The 20,964-nt window shown below is 41.3% G+C and overlaps 2 protein-coding genes across 2 annotated transcripts in view; both read right to left on the bottom strand.

The window, feature by feature from the left end:
- LOC310856475 (kinesin-like protein KIFC3) overlaps positions 1–993 on the bottom strand; it is a 31,960-nt gene extending 30,967 nt beyond the window's left edge. The window contains exons 1-2 of the mRNA XM_083761941.1: positions 931–993; positions 551–705 (exon numbers count right to left, since the gene is read on the bottom strand). Coding sequence (XP_083618067.1) covers positions 551–637 — 87 coding nt within the window. The 5' untranslated portion in view covers positions 638–705; positions 931–993. The remainder of the gene's footprint in view (positions 1–550; positions 706–930) is intronic.
- Positions 994–6,408: 5,415 nt separating this feature from the next.
- ccdc12 (coiled-coil domain containing 12) lies at positions 6,409–19,954 on the bottom strand. Its single transcript, XM_083761413.1, has 7 exons — positions 19,777–19,954; positions 17,555–17,637; positions 8,890–8,969; positions 8,674–8,735; positions 8,228–8,262; positions 8,004–8,080; positions 6,409–7,586 (listed from the first exon to the last, which is right to left on the bottom strand). Exons 1-7 carry the CDS (start codon positions 19,858–19,860, stop codon positions 7,507–7,509), a joined length of 501 nt encoding a protein of 166 aa, XP_083617539.1. The 5' UTR covers positions 19,861–19,954; the 3' UTR covers positions 6,409–7,506.
- Positions 19,955–20,964: the final 1,010 nt, after the last annotated feature.

Raw genomic sequence — 20,964 nt, 5'->3', positions numbered from 1 at the left:
TCCTGTGAAGGGATTAGTGAGTGGTGCACGCTAATCCCATTCATAAGCCCTGAGGCCGATACTACAAAATGCGTAATAAATCAGTAGTTCTCACGCTTTCAAGATTTTTCAAAAATGTTCAAAAATGTACAAGCTTGCAGCGCGGCACAAAGTGCCACGCTGTGAGCTTGTATATCTGCTAAGCCTATTTTTTTTATAGCCAGCGCTAATATCTAAAATGACGCTTTCCCGGTTTTTGATGAGTTAAAAATGTACATTTATATGTTAGGTTACATATTTAGCTCAAGCACTCACCCAGAGCACTTCACGGAACAATAGATTGTCATGATTACATGCGGTAGATACTACATAAGACCACAACAAGGTCATAACTTGTAAAGTGGCTCTGGATAATTGCCTAAATTGTACATAGGTATGTGTTAACATGTAGCGTGATGCTCAGATAATATTCCTCTCATCTTATTCCTCTTCCATTATCAAAATCTATTGATGGTGACAGACACCCCCTGCAAAGTGAGGGAGCCCCCGCCGACTGAGGCTATAGACATACCTCTGAGGAAGCTCCACACGCCCCCTCCTCCTCCTTTTTGAAGACCGTGTAGAAAATGTAGACTAAAAGGGAGTAGAAGGCGTACATCTCCTTCAACGTGGAGTCACAGCACCGCCATGAAATAACCAAAAGACCGCTTCACACCTCCTTTCTCGCTGCAGACAATAAAACAATGTAACTTGCATTTTCATCCTGTTAATTCGGCAGCACCGTAAACGTCCTGCGAATTTGATGAACGACAGAAGAGAGCCACAAGTGCATTCGACAGACGGATTACACTGCCCCACTGATATATCAAGCCGCCTTCATTTTCCCCTTCATTCATTTAACGCTCAGTGCTCTCCTGCATTCACGTAAGCGTCCCGTCCCCACTGCCTTACCTGTCACGAACCTCCCATCCTCAGGTAATGTCAGTCCAGTGCTCCGTCTTGCATTTGTCTTTTCTGCTCCGTTGTCAGTGCCAAAACCCCGGCACCATGCAGCAGCAGACCCTCTCCTCTCGCCTGCAGCAGCATCCCTGCTCTGCCTGCCTGCTCCTGTTAATCTCCCCTCCCCTTCCTCTCCACTCTGCTTCATCCACAGGCTGCTACTACAGCGGGCATGCTCAGTGCAGCAGCGACTGATTGGTGGTGCGGAGGGAGGGCTTCCACTGGCAGTGGAGGAGATGAGGCAGGTGAGGGTCCACATCTCACATGGAAGGTCAGGCAGCAGCACAACAACAGGACAGTAGATGTGGACCAGGACAATACAGACTTAACATATTTATGCCTTGTGCGATGCGTGCGCGACATTGACACTACATGACTCAAGTTTTGTGGACATGGTAGCTATGGACCAGAGCTATGGACATGGTCACTTTAATCTGTGGACAATGTTTTTAGATTGTGAACAAATAATAATATAATTGGAGCTCCTTCAGTATAGGGAATATATAATATATAGTGTGTATATATATAATATATATACTGTATATATTATATATTCCCTATACTGAAGGAGCCTGCAGCATCAACTCAGATTTCAGAATCTCTCCAAGGAGAATTAATGACCATCTTGCAAGATGTGCCCAAAACATCATTTTAGTGACAGATGATATGATCCAATACTAAACAGCGGTTGACAGAGTTGTACCATAAGGATGACTTTACTGAGCTATCAATAGATATTCATTTAATGCTGGGCCACTGCAGAGTGCAGATCTTTACCTGATAGTGACATGACATGAGCATGACAATTAAGTTGTTCTAAGATGCATAAGAGGAGATGTGGAATGGATAAAATCTCATTAATCTCAGTATTCTTCGCTGAATGTTCCCAGGATAGGGATGCTATAGGCTTCATGTGGTTAAGGCGTGTGTTAATTCCATCTTTTGGCCCTCATTTCTATGTGGTCTTTTGTATCCCAGGTATCTGCCTTGGAGAGTAACGTGGGAGAAACCTTATGCTCATTGAAGTTTGCCCAGAGAGTGTGCAAGGTGGAGCTGGGTCCTGCAGCCAGGAAGATCGAAGCCGGCGGAGGTCAATGTGACTAAAACCACCCAGGACTCACACACACACAACCAACCAGTGTTACTCCTCTAAAGCCTCATTTATACTTGTAGTTGCGTGCCGAACTAAAACTAAACTAAAACTAAGCATTTCACCAAAATAAAAACTAAATAGAAACTAGCAAACCCGCTCTAAAAACTAACTGAATTAGAAAAAAACAAGTCAAAACTAACAAACTAAACCATAATGAAAAAACCAAAACTATTGTAACCTTGCTTAAGACACGCAAAATACAGCCCTTTAAGTGTTCAATATAAACTTAAAGTCTCTGTTGTGGTGGCATCCTTAACATGGATGGCATATGCAGGATTCTGAACCGACCCGTGAATCTACTGCTCCCACTGCGTCAGCCAGCTCCAACTCACTGCCTTGCAGATGGTCCCCTGCAGACACACACACACACACACACACACACACACACACACAATGGCCTATTATGGACTAATCCAGGGGTTCTCAACCTGTGGGACGCGACCCCTCAGGGAGGTACGATGAATGCCAGACACCAACCATTCCAAAAAACAAAACTTCAGCTGTTTCCCTATCAAAGTGGTGTCATTGCTTATCAGGAGATATCTTAACTGAAGGCAATATGGTCAATTGTGAGGGATTTATGTGTCAGCATTTAGTACATTTATTAAAATAATAACTGTAATAATTGGTTATTTTTTATTTTATTTATTTTTTATCTAGGGGTGCATGCTTCTCTGCAATTCGATTTCCCAAAATGTAGCAATTTGGTGCAGTCTAGCCATGATTTCATAAGAAAATTATCAGGTTGACTGGATGCGCAGTTGTAATTCCTGTAACAGGGTTCCCACACATTTTTACCAATGAATTTCCAAAAACATTGCAGAATATTTAAAGGTTTTATGACATTCATTTTCATTTATTTTTCTTTTTCTTTTTTCTTTTAGGTTTTATGACCTCAATTACACCCAAAAAACCTGAACTTTGAACATTCAGTGGATTTTCTGTGGTTTGAAGTTTTCTTTGGGGCTTTTTGGGCCTTTTGAGCTACAATGAAAACAGGCAACACAGTGAAACAGTGACAGAAGAAGAAATGCGTTCTGGTAAATCAAGTTTACCAAGGGTAACTGGACTAAGCATCAGATACTTGTTTACAGCCAGGCCCACATGGAGCATTTCATGGTAGTGGTTCAATGCCTTGTCCAAGGGCACTTCAACGGTGGTAATTTTAACGTGTCGGACCGCTGATTCGAACTGGCGACCTTCCGATATCTAGCCCGCTCCGCAATCCACTCGGCCATCTGCTGGCAAATCCCATTGACATATATGGGATTTGCAGTAAGTGATGTCACTTACTGCCGGCAAATCAGAGCACCTGTTTGAGCCAGAAAACCCCAGATCACAGAAAATCTACTGAATGTTAAAAGTTCATGTTTTTTGGGTGCAATTGAGATTAGAAAACCTAAAAAAAACAAGAACAATTCCAAAACCTTTTTTTTAATGTCACAATCCCTTTAACCCCATTTTCAGGCCTATACAGTAACAATCATGCAGTGCAATAATGGGTCTCTTACTTACTTCTATTAGGAAGTAAGGTGGACGTGGTACACAAAATCCCCCGCGGTAATTCCCGCCACCTGAAGAACATTCTCCGGCACATTCGGCGGCGGATTATTCCAACGGTAGTTGACTACCGGAACTCCATTTTGGGCATTTTCGTGACCTGTCACCTGGACGATTCTGACGCCCCCTATATTAGCAGAGTTCGTTATCGGAAATCAACCAGACAAATCACTCCACCAACTAAGAACGGCCATGCACCACCACCTAAATACTCGGGCGATACATTGTGAGAATCTATTAAATTATCATACTACTCACCTTGAAGAGTACATGCTGGGTGAACATATGAACCTTCTCGTTGACGCTCATAGCCTGGATGTTCATCATGACGTTCACCTCAAGGAAAGTCATGTCCACGTTCACACCTTGTCCTACGGCTATCAATGGACCTCCCTGTCCGTGCACAAGCAGCCTGGCGCGTAGGATCTCCGTTTTACCTTCAAAAATCTTGTCATCGTCAAAAGTTAGTCGGCGACCACACGGGGAGCTGCGAAACTAGTTAACAAGCCGGAGTCTTGTTCGTTATCGGAATTAATCAACCTTGAACCAGACAAATCACTCCACGAACTAAGAACGGCCATGCACCACCACCCAAATACTCGGGCGAGGTAGGACTGGGGGGGTATTAGGCCGTTCCATAAATAGTAGTAAATGCCTGCAATATGTAAAATAAAAAAAATAAAAAAGTGTATACACGTTTCCTTAGATGGATATTCCACTGTTAGGTTCTTAAGCTTATTTATGATTACCGATGACTATTTTTTTATGTTTTGATGTATTACCATATTTTTTGTTCTTGCTTACTGTAAATCACCCTGGATTAAGAGCGTCTGTTAAAGGACCACTTCACCACTTTTCAACCTATCTTCATATAATAGGTCCTCACTAATAATCATGATAAAATGGCACAATTTTTTTCTACTCAGTCTGTGTCTCATATAGGAGGGCTGTGGGCAGTTTAGAAACCGTCTTCCAGTGACATCATCATTAGGCAGATTATTTTTTAAACAAGATTTTTTTACAAAAATGTTTAGATTTTCATTATCGTGAGAACGATGGCTTCCATTTTCGCATTGCAACTTTTCAAGACTAGAAAGCCTGCAGTTTTTATTAGCTTGTATTCTGAACTGCCCACAGCCCTCCTATGAGACACAGACCGAGTAGAAAAAAATTGCGCCATTCTTTCATGATTATTAATGAGGACCTATTATATGAAGATAGGTTGAAAAGTGGTGAAGTGGTCCTTTAAATGCCTAAATTGTAAATTTAATTGAGTACAAGACCGAATGTTAACAAGATTGCAAGAACTTTGTTGGTGCTATCCTATTCCTATTAGACCAAGTGTTTGAATGTATTCTGACTGTAGCCTACTGTTTACATTTCTGTCTAATAAAGTGTCAGTCAAAGTGTATGGGAATCTGCTGCATTATGAGTGATACATTGTGAGAATCTATTAAATTATCAAATTTATCATACTAGCCTACTCACCTTGAAGAGTACATGTTGGGTGAACATATGAACCTTCTCGTTGGCGCTCATAGCCTGGATGTTCATCACGCGGTTCACCTCAAGGAAAGTCATGTCCACGTTCACACCTTGTCCTACGGCTATCAATGGACCTCCCTGTCCGTGCACAAGCAGCGTGGCGCGTAGGATCTCCGTTTTACCTTCAAAAATCTTGTCATCGTCAAAAATCTATTAAATCACAAACTCAACAAAGATTGGATTAGATTAGTGGTTCTCAAAGTACCTAGTAACAATGGCTGATATTAAGGTTCAGAAAAAACGTGTCCAGTGTGCAACCACCTTTATGTTTTGTGCTTTCGCAGTATTAATCAAATCATATTTGCTATAACTGTGTGTGATTTGTGTGCTTCAAATCCAATATGGAATATTTTGTGTAGGGCATTTGATTGTCAAGTAGCAAGAGGTCAGGCTCTTCATCATTATGCTTACATGTAAACAAAATCGCACAGCGCTGTGTAGTTTTGTGACGTTTTTCTCTTTCTCTATGATGGGCCTTCATCACTCACTAAGAGAACAGGAACGTTATTGAGAGGAAGTGGTAACCCTGTGTGAAACAGTATGGTTCTTATCTAAATGACAGTATAAACTGTGCAATATTGCCCTTTATTGTAGGGCCATGTTAGTCTGTGTCAGTGTATCCAGTTATGTATCATGGAGGTCAAGTGCATGCAGTGTTTCACCCATTCGTTGAAAGTGGTGTTAACCATATGAAGTACCCTAGAATCCTTAATCTCTACACATTGTGATCTTGTAATTCGGCTGTTTTCGGTTAAGATATTTAGTGGAAAACTGACAGACAGGAGGGGGCCTAGAACCGTGTTGGACACCAGTGGACCTGGTGGAGTGTTTGGATAGAATGAAAACATGTACACTCAGGCCTCCATGGCATATGACTGGACACTACTAGTCTATAAGGACAGGGGATGCACTTTATAGTGAAAGAGTAGCGTGTTTATCTTAGAGCTATCAGTAGCTTTCGGCAATGAATATCATTTAAAAAAAAAGATGATTTGTTCCATCATGTTGTTTCTCTAATGAACGTATTAACCCAGTCAGCTTATTGGATCAAAGGTAGCACTTGATTTAATAATGTAGCGACTAGCAAACTTTTCTGAATAAATGTTATGTATGAGTTTTGCCTCCTCTTTCTCTTGATGAGCAACACAGACTTCATAAAAATCAACAAGGGCTTAAGAAAATTGAAATTTTACTTCACAATATAAAAAGACACAATAAGACAGTAGTAGTTTACAACTCATGGGAAGCAATTTGTACTGTGTGCTGTTGCAGTCAAACGGTATGTGGTGTGACACTGACATCTCTTGTTAAAGGACCACACCAGGCTAATGGACTTTCAGCCATTAGCAGAATATAGATCTCAACTAACATTTTAAAACGACATAAATTACTACACCGTGTCTACTACACCAAGGCCAGGTTGTCTAGAATATGATGTGTCTTCTGAGCGTGATAGATGTCGGCAAGCTCCCGCAGACCTCATCCATACGTTCTGGCTCTGCCCTTCTCTACACAAATATTGGACCGATATCTTTAATTCCTTATCAACGATAGTCGGGCAAAGAGTGGAGCCCACACCTTTGGGGGCCCTGTTTGGTGTTTTCCCCTCAGTACCGTCGCTCTCTAAACCAGAGAGGGATGTTTTGGCCTTTGTCACTGTTAGCTAGGAGACTAATTCTGACCAACTGGAAATCGCCCACTTCCCCTTCTCACACTCATTGGGTTAGGGACACCTTGTACTGTGTAAAACTGGAGAAGATTAGACTCTCCTTGAATGGTTCTTCCGATAGGTTTGGGAGGATATGGGGTCCATTCTTTCAATTCATTCAGAACTTGAATCCGTCTCTGCTTGGGGATGAGTGAGATCTGCTGGATTATGGATGTATCATGTACCTGTAGGATGTTGTGTACTGTCGTTTTGTCTGTTTTTGTCTGCCTTTTATTTTTCAACTTTTACTGGTCCTGTATTTAAGGTTTGTTTGTCTTGTTTTCTGTTGTCCTTTTTCTTTGGGGTGAAAATTCAATGTGTTTACTCTTTTATGTCATACTTGTGGGGTTTATTTAAGAGAAGCTGTTAATGCCACCATTTATTATTTTTCAAACTCAGTATTTAAATGCTTCTGTGAAAAAAACCAATAAAAAAAAGTTGATTGAATCACTTCCCAGTGCAGTTCTACCAAATCAAAGTCTCTGTTGTGGTGGCATCCAATCATTTGGATGGCATATGCAGGATTCTGTGGCCTCCATGGCCACCACCGTGAACCGTGAATCTAGTCCGAGTCGCCATCCACCGTTCCTACTGCTCCTACTGCGTCAGCCAGCTCCAACTCACTGCCTTGCAGACGGTCCCCTGCAGACACACACACACACACAGGAGTGGGTGAATATCCAGTGCAATGCTCAGATTCATCATGCTATTGTATTGGGATGATGATCTACACATTATGGATGTGAAAAGGGGGCTTGGTGAGAACATGTAAATTAAAAGGCACCTCCCATCATAGACATCTAACAAAAACACGATCTGATCATACAATTGAACCAGCTTATGTTCGGCTGGTTTGTTGCCATATGTCAGAGGCCTATTTTTAGAACTTCCATTTAGATCATTCAACAGTGAGGGGAATCACAACAGTGATGTTAACAGGTGGTTTGGAGCCTCCGCTGAGTCTTGAAATCACCAAGCAATTAACCTAATAATGCATGCATAGAGCAGCACACTGATAACATGCCAAAGCAGCAGACAGTGGGACAGGCCATTACTCACGTATTAGTTCTGCGATGGCTCTCTGCGTTCGTCTCTCAAGCTTCTCCAGTTTTTTCGCAACGTCTCGCTTTAGATCCCTACGTCCATGATCACAATGTCAACACACAAAGCTTGATTTATACTTGGTTGTACGATGGAGACCCATGCCATAAAATAGCAGGGATTAGGAAAATGTATGATTTTGATCAATCGTGTGCAAAGAAAAACAAATGAAAACAGCTTACCAATCTGGCTTTCTAGGAGCAAGGTTAGCCAAATCCTACAAAAGGAAGGAGGACACACAGTTGTGAGTGGGAAACCAACTCAGTGTGGGCTGCATAATATCCCATTCTGACCTGAGATCAGATTTAAATGTCTGGTTGAAAATGACAGTTTTCGTTCGATTTTTCAGAAATAGCTAAAGCATAACGTAATGCTAACACCAAAAGGGGTTCCCGCCTAAAATGGGATATACTGTATATGCTGAAATATATAGAAAAGACAGAGACGGCTTCCTAAATTGCACAGTATTCTGGTGAAGCACAGAGGAATTATTTTTTATTTCTAAACATTAGCCTCCCGATGCCTGTCCTGTACTACCAAATGAAGAGCACAGCAAACATATATAATAAGTAAATAAATGACTGTCAACAGTGAAGGACAATCGGAAATAGGCTAAAGGACTGCTTACCACTTCTTCAATGATGGGCTCTGGATTTGCTGCCTCAAGCTGATCCTTCACTTTTTCCTCAACTGAAAACAAGAATGAGCAAATAGACGCACGACACATGAATAGAGTCAATCAGATGACACATGGGTTCTTCATACGTTTCAAGTTCACCACCAAATACAAATAAAACACACAATAACTGAGTGATAATCTGAGTTCCTGTCACCATAAACTAACCTGATGCAGGCTTGGCTTTGGGTACTTGGCACTCCTTCAGCTCTTCATCCTCTGGGGTGTAGTTCCGTAGTTTCAGCTCTCTGAGAACATAGAAGGCAGTTATATAATACACCACTGTTCTTCAGTCTTATTTCCATGTCTTTGTCGGTAGGAGTCCATCCATACAATAAATCCATCGATAGTCGCTGTAGGCAGGACCAAAAGAGAAACAGAGATTGTCCATGCAGTGACATAGTCGTGGCAAAAAAACTACAGCCATTGTAGCACTTAACAGACATGATACCATTGGTGTGGTCGACTGTCTTATCATCATATCAAGTGTTTTTTTTTGTTTTCCATGGCAGCATTTCATCTTAAAACTTTATTTTATGTTAATGTCTCTCACTCACTAAACAGTATTTATGTTCCTTCCTTTTTTTAAATAATTTTATAATCTGTTCTATTCTTAATTAAACATATTTGACAAAAACAAAATACAGCCATTGTAGGCAGCAAAGCTCCATCCATGTTAAGAATGTGACAGAAACATTTGAGTACTGCATCGTGATTAAAACATTTCAGTGTTTATTGACACAGTTACTGTCACAACTTGACTTTTTTTTTAAATCCACAACTTTTTACCGTGGAGAATTAATTTAATGGCTCAACCAAATAACTAACAACATTCCGGGATGGTGGAAAAGCATTCCTGGCCTCACTTTTGTGCCCCTCTTCACTGTCCTGTCCTGTCCTCACTCCTCAGAACAAAAGCACAGGCGTACATGATTGAATAAATCTTTGGACAATGCTGATAACAAAGTACAACCAAAGAGCACAGATTCCCATGCTCTGCTGTACCTGTTACTAACGGCAAAATGTTACATTTTTAGGAAATGAAAAATACCGGTATACATTTTTCAGGAAATGAAGAAACCTTATATATATATTTTTTAAACAAAGCAATACTGCCTCAACAAAGTTAGTATTGTGACTTTATGTATTGTCAATTACTTGCATGGGAGTGGGAGAGGTGGTTGGAGTTAGTTGCTTTAGCAGACAGTTTGAGGATCCAATGGAGTTAAAGGGTTAAGGTTTTGTCCGAAGCGCTTTAATACTTTTCATTGGTTCAATATCTTTTTAACCAATACAAAGATGTAAATGGTGTTCAATAGCACTGAGTTATGCAAAGAAAACATTTTCTTTCCAGGATTCAAATAATTTGCGCCGCATTTTGAGCTTGTGGATCTGCTACTTTTGATGCTTTTGTGTGACGCTGTACTGTAGTTAGTATGAGCAAGTAGGGCATTGATTTGGAAAACCCCCCCCCCAAAAAATGAAACGAAAGAAATTGAACTATGGAGAGGTTTTTGGCAGGTATATATACACTGAGCACCAGCAGGTGGCAGTGTAGTCAAACGTTCTCTAGAGATCAGGAGACAGAAGGGCCTTTTACAGCTGCACCTCTTGCATCTAGGATGGGGGCTGTTAGGTCTTTAGTTTGGACCCAGGGAATAAGGCTCCCTTTTATCCGTGTTTGGAACACATCTCATTAACACCATCCACCTGCTCTGTGGGGTTCGAGTCGAGATCGGCAAACAGCTGAGGAATGTCTTTTGCTTTGTGCTTCTATTATGTAATCTTTCATCGCCAGTCTTTTTTTCACTTTTTTTACACGGTGGAATTCCTGCCGAGTCTGGGTGGTGATGGCTGTGTAGATTTGTTCCTCGGGCCCAGCAGAGACAGACAAGAGTTACAAGGTCACATTTGTCAAGGGAACCTCCAGCGTGGCGGTTCTGTGAAGAGCAACGGTTATATGCTCCATACGATTTGTGTAGGGTTTATTATTAGTATGTTCATTATTTATGCATGTATTTATTTTGATTTCTGCCTCGGGAGAGCATTGACACTTGCAATGTGTTGGTAAGTGGTCTGTCACTGTATAATTGTATATAGGCCCGGGCGTGCATAAGGCTATTCATTTTTTTTTTTGGGGGGGGGGGGGGGGGGGGGGTATTACTCAGTGGCTTCTTTGTCATGGCTTTTTTTGTCATGTTTTTGGTTAAAGATATTTCCGTGCATTTCCGTTTTATATTTATATTAAAGAGGAGGGAAACGGGAAGGAGAGGGTAGAGACCGAGAGAGGCTCTGGCCTTCAAACGGGGGATATTGCAACTATGTTGTGGACAGCACTAACTCCCAAGGTCGGCCCTGAGCAGTGATTCAATGGCAGTGTGGCTACAGCGAGGAGGGCAATACTCTGGACACAACTATGAAGGCCACACAGACAGAGTGGTGCCTTGTATGGGTACGAGTACAAATGCTAGTCATGTTCCTCTCTTGGCAGAACGCGGCCATGTCTCAACTCTACACAGACATCTCATAGCACCTCTGAAGTCTCAAAGACAGTGATACTAGGGCCAAACACCGCCTCTTCTTATACCACTTTCCTTATGTTAATTAAGCTCCTATTTGAACACGAAAATATAACCTATTTTAGTAACAGTATCTGGAATAAAATGTGGAAAATAAACATTATAATCGAAAATGTCATGATACATAAAATAATAAGACAAGAATGATATATTAACAAATTGCATACAGTATATCATGTATAATAAATAATATAATAAATATCATGAAAAATCAATCGACACAATGTGTTTTCCTAAGTATTAAAAAGAGATGACAGATTTTGCCAACCTAATCTCTTCAGGAAGGATTTGCTCAAGGGCATGCTAATTGTGGTTGTCCAGGGAGCCCAGATTTTCTCTGCCAGCCTGCCTACTGTAGGTATTCCATCACTCCTAACCTCCAGCCTACCGCCGCCTCTTACGGTTGAAATCTGCTGCAGATATTATATCATTATTATTATTATTGTCCATTTTTATGGTGAGGCCAGGCTCTCTACAATAGGCGAATAAAGGCGGCGCTGGAGCGACTCAGATGAAAAGGGCTCACATTTTTTATTTTAATAGCAGGGTCAGGATGACCTGACAAAGATCTGAACGTTGTCTTTTTTTTTCTTTTTTTTTGTTATTAAAATGAAAGGCTCCAATGGCTCCAATCATGCAGTCCAGCGCCTTCTTTATTCAGTTATATACTGTATGACCAGCATGTCTGCCCCCTCATAATTCATAAAGTAGACCATACATGCAGCTACATGTATGATGTCATGAAACGGAAGCAGCACGGTGTGTGCGCAAAACACTTTAGTAACTGGTGAAGAGTGTGGATATTGGGACTGAAATTCTCTTCATTATTCTCTTCATTATAACATACATGAACATAGTTCATGTGAAGCACTTTTGTACTTGCAGATTAAGTAGGCCATTTATGAAGAGCACCATTTCCATTTAGCCAAATGAGGCATAGACGTCACCAGAGTCACCACGTTAGGAAATTTAACACACGCAGACAGGCTGTATAGTGGCTTCACTGAACACCACACACATAGGGCCCTATTTTTGCCCTTTATCCCTAAACTTCCCCCCCTTTTTTTTTTTTTTTTACTGTTTTGAAAACATAAAACATGATTATTCATGTGGCATCAGCCTGTGGGCCTTAAATACTTTATGAATAAAAAGCCCATTGATTCCCTCCCCGTGTTCTCTCATGTTGTTTTTCAAAATATGTTAAGCACTTCACCGTATTAATGGAAATCAGAGCCAAGCAGTCTAGAAGAGGGTCTCTGTGAGTGTGTGTGTGTGTGTGTGTGTGTGTCCCAATTAAAACCTGGCTTAAAATACTGGACTCTGTGATAGAACCAATTTCCCTCTATGGTTGCGAGATCTGGGGACCATTAGCAAACCATGATCTTGAAAAATGGGATAAACACCAAACCGAGACACTACACACAGAACTCTGCAAATCCAGTCTCCGTACCCAACGAAAAACACCAAATAATGCATGCAGGGCTGAATTAGGACGATACCCACTCATAATCAAAATAAAAAAGAGAGCACTTAAGTTCTACAACCACCTAAAAGAAAGTGACCTAGATGCACTCCATAACAACAAGGCACTCACACACAGTGAAACTCTAGAGAGATGCCCCCTCAGCCATCTGGCCCTGGAACTCTGAGCACAAACACAAACAGAGCCACGAGATAGAAAACCCATTGGACTAAACCAAATTATAAAACAGCAAAAGGAAAACTATCTGACACATTGGAAAGAAGCAACACAAAAGCAGAGTAAACTAGAATGCTATCTGGCCCTAAACAGAGAATACACAGTGGCAGAATACCTGAGCACCGTGACCGACCCAAAACAAAGAAAAATCTTAACTAGGTACAGACTCAGTGAGCACAGTCTCGAAATCGAGAAAGGCCGTCATAGGCAGACCTGTATCCCGAGAGAAGACAGACTATGCACCCACTACTGCACACAAAATGAAGTGGAAACCGAGCTACACTTCCTAACCATCTGTCCATTCATTGTACCAAGACATGAGAGACACATACTTTCCAACAGATTAAAACCACACACAGAGATTTTGAAAACATGACCAATGACAAAAAACTCCCATATCTGCTGGGCGAAGTACAACAATGTGCAAACACAGCAGCAAGATTTGTGAGTTGCTGTGATATGATAGGAGAAGGATATCAAATGGAACACAACCACCCTAAAGACTAATCATTGTGTATATTCCTGCACTATACCTGCATTGAGTGACCTTGGTACATAGAATTTGATCTATTGAAGATTCTGACCTTCAAATGTACATCATTTTTGTTTTGATTGTATTGCTGTATTGTTCTTTCTGCTTTGGCAATGTAAACGTATGTTTTCTCATGCCAATAAAGCCCTTTGAATTGAATTGAATTGTGTGTGTGTGTGTGTGTGTGTGTGTGTGTGTGTGTGTGTGTGTGTGTGTGTGTGTGTGTGTGTGTGTGTGTGTGTGTGTGTGTGTCCAGAGCTAATCTCACAAACCGATCAGCACATTTTTTGTGAATGCAGCCATTAGGCCATGGAAATACATTCCTTTATATTTACTGTATACTAATTATAATGTATGCGTTATACTATTTAACATTTAAAACTTAAAATGTATCCTAAAAGTCATTCAAGTCAATTGGAACATGCCGACATCAACTGGCCACATGATACCCGAGATCCATGTTAGCCACGCCGTTAGTAGACCCATCTTTGTAGAGACAGTAGAGACAGATAGGTGGTAAAAAGAGAGATGACCTTACGTGGACTGTAACCTATGACCTTGCGATTAGGTGAAAACACTATGTGGCTCAGCCACCAGAACACAGAGCTCCCATGAAATGTTAATACTCTGCAGCACACGACACCACCTGTCTATCTTACACTCACACTTTGCTGTCGGTGCAAGACTGCCACCTTGAATTAGTCATTGCCAACACGACGCACAACACACCCGTCCTGTACACATCCAGGCCACTACCAATCCATTCTGTCCACACACACACAAACTCAGTGAATTAGGCCTCGCGCAAGAGATTCTCGGTCCACAATGACACAGTCCCATCCTGTTAGACTAGAGGGAGTGTCTCTGAGGGCATTTGGCGCACACAGTCATTAAACATAAACAATGGAAAAGGGCTCCTGTAGTAGGATGAGGGAGACGACTGCCCTTTTTCCTAGCGGCTGGCTTAGAAACAAAGCCCAGTGGGCTGCAGGATATTTGAGCAGCTATTAACACAGTGCTGTGATCCAGGACAGAGTAAACACTGTAATGTGTGTGAGAGAGAAAGAGAGAGAGACCAATGCAAATAGTTTGCATCATATAAAGTATACTGTAGATGATGGCCAGTGTTGGGTGTAACGGCGCTATTAATAACGGCGTTATGTAAGGGACTACTTTTATTGGTAACGGAATAAACTAACTAGTTAGTTTTGCAATTTAGTAGTTAGTTACTTAGTTACTTTTCCAAAACAGTAGTCCCGTTACTATGTGTCCCTGTTCATTTTGTGTGCAAGATTTAAAAAATAATAATAAAGCCCCGACTGCCCGCAGTCTATTTCTCCTGCCTTCATATCTGTGTGATTTATCTTCCCAAGCCCCAATGCACAGCGCATAGTATAGCCTACGATACATCCTGCGTCTACTACATCCTGTAAGTTCACTTAAGAAATAAAAGTATTGTTACAAGCAGCTTTTATTTTGAAGAGGAAGATGTTTCGGTTGTAGCCAGCTACTATGACAGTGCCGGTGGTGGTGGTGGAATATACTCTATGCGGAATAATAATAACAACATGCTTTAAGCCAAAGTAAAAACCGCATGCGTCTTTGACTTAAACAATGTAGTCTAAACACTTTGGAATTACGTTATACATGGTAGATCCTCCGTGGCTGCGTCATTAGGTGAGTACTAGTTTAATGAATTGTTTAAGTTTCATAGTAACATTCATCATCAATGCCCCCCACCCCCCCCAAAATAACAGGTTACAGGATTCTCATTCCGTTACTGTCTGTCACTGCCTGCAAGGATGGCCGCCGTGCCATTTCTTATAAACTATCTTGTTCATACGTGGGTCCACGGTGGTGGAGGTGGTGTTGTTCATGCGCCACGGTGCGCGCCGTGGAGAGGGCATCATGTGCGCTGTTGGCTGGTTGGAGCGCAGCGCAACAGCCTTTCTGTTCAGTCCTACGTGTATAGACTGGCGATTGTGGCGAATTATATTCGTTAATAAAGAGAGCTGTAAAGGGGATATTGTCTATGGTCAGTTCATGGTGTGTATCATTCTCGTTTTTAACCATAGAGTTAATTAGGCCCGTAATAATGCGGCGCAATGACGGTATGCAGTAGCCTAATAGCCTACAATGTAAACAACCTGCACAAGCATTAAATTGTCGGGTAACGGAAAATAACGGAAAATAATCTAACTTGTTACTTTTCTCAGAAGGTAATCTTTAACGGTAAGGGATTATTTTCATGGGCAGTAATCCAGTAACCTAACGACGTTACTTTAGAAAGTAACGATGCCCAACACTGATGATGGCCGATTCATACAGATTGATGGCTTTATTCACAGTACGGAAAATCAGAAAAATCAACCTTGTTCCAAATTAGAAATAGCTTGAAGTTGATTTATCACCACGTAATGTAATGTGCAGTTTGAAAGAAACAGCAGTCTGTCAAATTAATCACACTGCCCATGGCCTGGTGTGTAATTGACATACTTAAAAGCCCTGCTGCGTGCATTTGTATAATGAGAGAATGGCTGCGGTTACATGAGGGCTTTTTCATTCAGAATGAAAACTTCAGAATGAATTAATTCAGAAGTAATGTTTTTTGCTGCGTGTTTACATGGGAAAGGTCATTCCGAATGAGAGTTTACATGGACAATACTTTTAAATCCCATTATTTCATTCCACATCAGGTTTGGGGCTGGGAAGGCTTCTGATTGGATAGGGGGCGGGCGGATATGTTTACGTCCAGTGGTGGAAAGTACATTTACTTTAGTACTAAAGTACAATTTTGAGGTATTTCTACTTTACTTTCCAATTGTTTTACTTCTACTATACTACATTTCAGTAAAACAAAATAATAATAGAAAAACACTTGTTTTTTTTGTTTTTTTTTCCTAATTTTTTATCCCACGATTTTGTAACCCAGTTTTCTTTTCACCCAGTGCCAATTATCTAATGTAATCCTGGGCGCTACACTTCCTCTGCCAACCTGGGGGGGCAGCGGACTGACCTCATGCCTCCTTCTATGCATGAGGAGTCCAAGCTGCTTCTTTTCACCTGACAGAGGGGAATTTCCCCGGACATAGCGCGTGGAAGGGACACGTTATTCCGACCAGTTCCTTTCCCCTCCATCAGGCGCCCCGGCTGGCCAGGGGGAGGTAGTTTTAGAGACCAGGATTACGGCATGTTTTTGTGAGGGTATCTACCCTAGGGGACACGGGGAGAACATGCAAACTCCACACAGAAAGGCCCTATCGCCAACCCCCGCCTCGGGTATGGGCACTGATGACGCGGAGGAGGGAACACGCCGCCAGTGCCCACAGCGTCCCCAGCGGGAATCGAACCCAGGACCTTCTAGCTGTGAGGCGACAGCACTACCAACTGTGCCACCGTGCCCGGAGAAAAACACTTTTATGCCGTATTACTTTATATTTGATGTATCCTGTAGCCTATGAGAGGTTTCTAATATAATTTCTTAATATAATTAATCGCAAAACAAGAGCATAATATAGCCATAACAATTACATGGAAACAAGCATGCACAGAAAGACCAGAATGAACTTCAATCCGAATGAGTGTTTACATGAGTCCACAATTGTTTCAATAGGATTTAAAAATGGAATAAACCGGTCAGTTACATCAGATCTAAGTTTAAATCAGATTGACCATTTTCATTCCGATTTAAGTTTTTGTAGGTGTTTACATGAGAACTTTTAATAGGATTTAACTTTTATTCTGAATGAAAAGGGGATTTAACGGGCCCAGGCCGTAGCGTAACGGTCTGGGCACCGGACTGGTAATCCAGTCGCAGTGTGCCGCGGGTTCGACTCCCGGACCCGACACAGCCTTTACTGCATGTCATCCCCCCATCTCTCTCCCGTTTCCTGTCAGCCTACTGTCTGTCCCTTCAAAAATCAATAAAAAAAGGCGTAAGCCGCAAAAAAATATCTTTAAAAAAAAAAAAGAAAAGGGGATTTAACTGTCCATGTAAACGTAGCCAATGTCTGACAAACCTACCTATGCCTCTGTTCTTCCTCCACGACCTCTTCTTCTTCCAAGGCTCTCTTCCGGTCAGGCTCGCCATCCTCCAACTCTCTCCCCTGTTTGGAAGTCAATACAACATGGGGGGGGGGGGGGGGGTTAGCATTGCTCCAACAAATCGTGTTCATTGCAGTATATCTCATAGATTAGAACCAGGTACGTTAAGTATTTGCATACCGTAAGTAAACAGAGAAGCACAACCTTTATGGTTGGTCTGATTTGAGAGGCAAATTAGAGGGAAATTATAACTTCTGACATTGGGTTGTTCAAAGCAGTATTTTAGCTTCAGGGATTATTAGACCAAATCAGGTAAAACCAGGCCCCACTAGGATTGGTTCTGAGGTTCTGCAGGGAAAATGAGTGGCAGGAATTATGGCTCAGTGTAAGCACAAAGTAGGTCATGCTCAGCAGGTTTTAACCAAAATGTACTGGCTACAGCAAGCTGGTGAAGATGTTTTAGCACTCACCCCCAAACCTATTCAATAAAATAAAACAATCTGCATGTAAGGGGACTTCTCAATCACAGAAATGCATGCTCAGTTTTCATCTGTTGCCACAATTCCAATCTCATGCTCATTTCAAGAAATAAGACGTTCCCAATGCAGCCTAGAGTCCTCAGCCTACACGGTACTGTGCACTGGTAAAAACAAATGTGTATAAAATAAGGAACCCCACCCAACTCCGTTTTCCTGAAGAGACTTCCTGTCCACCTGCGAGAACAATTCAGTTGACCGAGTCATTCTTCAAGAAGTACAGTGCAGCAGGAAAACAGCAACATCAACGTCATTCACACAGACACAGCTATAGGCCCAAAGCAACACGCTCTCTCATCTACAGCAGCTTATTTCACTGGTTCCAAAACAAAACCGCAGTCACTTTTTTATGGGTCCCTTTAGTTTTTGTTTCCTACATTTCCTACAAAAACAAAAAAAAAACTTAAAAAACAAAAATGTAACTTCATGAAGAAATAAAAGAAGATCCCAACGGTGCCGCGTTGTGAGCTTGTAGAATCCTTGGAGCAAGGTTTCCTGTTCAAGGGGTAAATAAATGATCGAAGGACTCTCAAAGTGTCGCAGAAGAATAGGCTGAAGTCAAGGTGAGAAGTAGGCTAAACCAGAGAGAGAGAGAGAGAGAGAGACAGACAAAACTCAAAGGAAAAGAGGCCGCTGTCGCTGTTTTTCCTTTGTTGGCCGATGGGTACTACTACCCAGATTGGGCTAAACCCTTAGAGTATAGATATATAACTCTATGGCTAAACCTAACCTACTCTGCATGACAACTCACATACAACATGACCAAGTGAAAAGCTGAAGTGCTGAGGTTTACTGGTAACACACAGGATAGGGCTGTTTTCACTGCATAACATGCTTTCATCATAGAAGACATGCTGGCTTCTATTGAATCCAAATGACTGAATTCAGTCATGGCGATTGAGAAGAACTTCAATCCATGAGAGCTGCATTTGAATAGACCTATGTATATTTAGCAGGTGTTAGATAGTTCAACTACTGTGCCTTTTATCTTCATGCATGAACTTGTGTGAGTGTGTAGCCAAAGGCAGTTTGTTTTGTTGGACTGTAATTAGAACTGCGTTTTTTTCTGAGATATATACCGATATATTACATTATTATATTGAATTTTATATTGAACTCATTGCTGAAAAAAATAAGAAAACAGTGTTTTTTCTGGTGAAAGTAGATGGTAAGCCCCCCTCCCCACTAACAGCGTAGATCAGTAGTGTAGATCAGATATTTTTGATCGTTTGTTTGGCCAAAATACGGATGCCAGAGTTAATCAGTACTAATATAAATCTATATAACTCACTCTCTCTCTCTCTCTCTCTCTCTCTCTCTCTCTCTCTCTCTCTCTCTCTCTCTCTCTCTCTCTCTCTCTCTCTCTCTCTCTCTCTCTCTCTCTCTCTCTCTCTCTCTCTCTCTCTCTCTCTCTCTCTCTCTCTCTCTCTCTCTCTCTCTCTCTCTCTCTCTCTCTCGTTTTTATATACAAGTACAAAAGAAGCATTGAAACAGAACAGAATAATGGTATCACTTATACTCTATGTGGTAGCACTACAAGAAAACTAGCTATAACAGGATAGCTAAGTAGCTAGCTGGCTAACTGTGTAGGTAAACACATGCTTCTCTTCCGAGTTGTCGTGTCTCGTTATTCGGACATAGAATCCCCGCTCATTGAATGTGTACCTGAGTGTGTCTGCTTTTCAGGGCTTTCAGCCTCTCCTTTCTCTTCAGAGCTTGTTCCTGTAAGGATCCGACGTTTTTCTCCATGTTTATCTCTTGTACACGTTCTGAAGATGAAGAATCTGTTGTATCGCCAATCCATTGATCTGGCCTGACGATTTATTTTCAATGGAAGGTCGAGTGCATCGATTCTGGTGGCATCAGAGTTTAGAGTCGAGATCAGATCAGAGCCATGGGTGGCATGTTGCCAGGTCTTTGTTGTTTGTTTTTCCTTTTTTTCCTTTCCTTTCCTTTTTTTTTTATTTTTTTACATTTAGCAGAAACAGGTCTCCAGGTCCCCTGCTATCTCATTCATATAGGATGAGGATCTAGGTTTCATAGACAATTTAAGCCAAGGAGTGCTTCTCATGACCACGTTTCCTTTTCAGTCAGTTTGTGCATGACTTATGACTCATGCATTACATTTACATTAATGTAAATGTAATGCATGAGCTGAAATGCCACCCTCGCCCATAGTCGCCCTGGCAGTGGCTGTCATCATGCCAGTGACAGAGGTCCTGGTGAGGAATGTAGGGCATTGCCATGGCAATACAGCTGCCTTCACGGTCACTGTGTGGCCATCCTCCTAGTTGACCAACAGGAGCCAGCAATGGCACAACCAAGCTGGGTTCAATAGGACATAAACTTGTGTTAAAAGATAGAAAAGTGGTGAAAAAGTAGCCTCTCTGGTTATAAATATTTTTATTTATGAAGATTTTATTTATGCTTATACCTAAGCATAAAAGCATATAAAATCATTATAGAAAGGCACATTTCTCAATAATATCATTGAATTGTAAATAGTAGGCTAATGTTCACCACTTCATTTTTGCTACTATAGTCTGTTGGGTATTCTATTAACCTATCGAATAGGCCCTGGCCTATGATATAATCATTTATCAGTTAATGAACATTTTATAATAATAATAATCTAATTCTTCAAAATAACTATAGCAATAAATTAGTAAAATGTCAAATATTTACCTTTGAGAGAGTACAGTAGGCCTAAGTACAGTATTGGAAAAAAATACCTAAAAATTGTACTCGATTACCTTTCACCATGATGTAGGCCTATTGTACAGCATTTGGCATGGCATAGTTTTGTGGACAGAACCACAATGAGTCACATAAAGAGGACATTGTTGGAAGTTT

The sequence above is a fragment of the Protomyctophum parallelum genome, assembly GCF_964188405.1.
Source record: "Protomyctophum parallelum genome assembly, chromosome: 3".
Lineage (NCBI taxonomy): Eukaryota > Metazoa > Chordata > Actinopteri > Myctophiformes > Myctophidae > Protomyctophum > Protomyctophum parallelum.
Note: the sequence above shows the minus strand (reverse complement) of the source record. Positions and strands in the feature narration are given on the sequence as shown.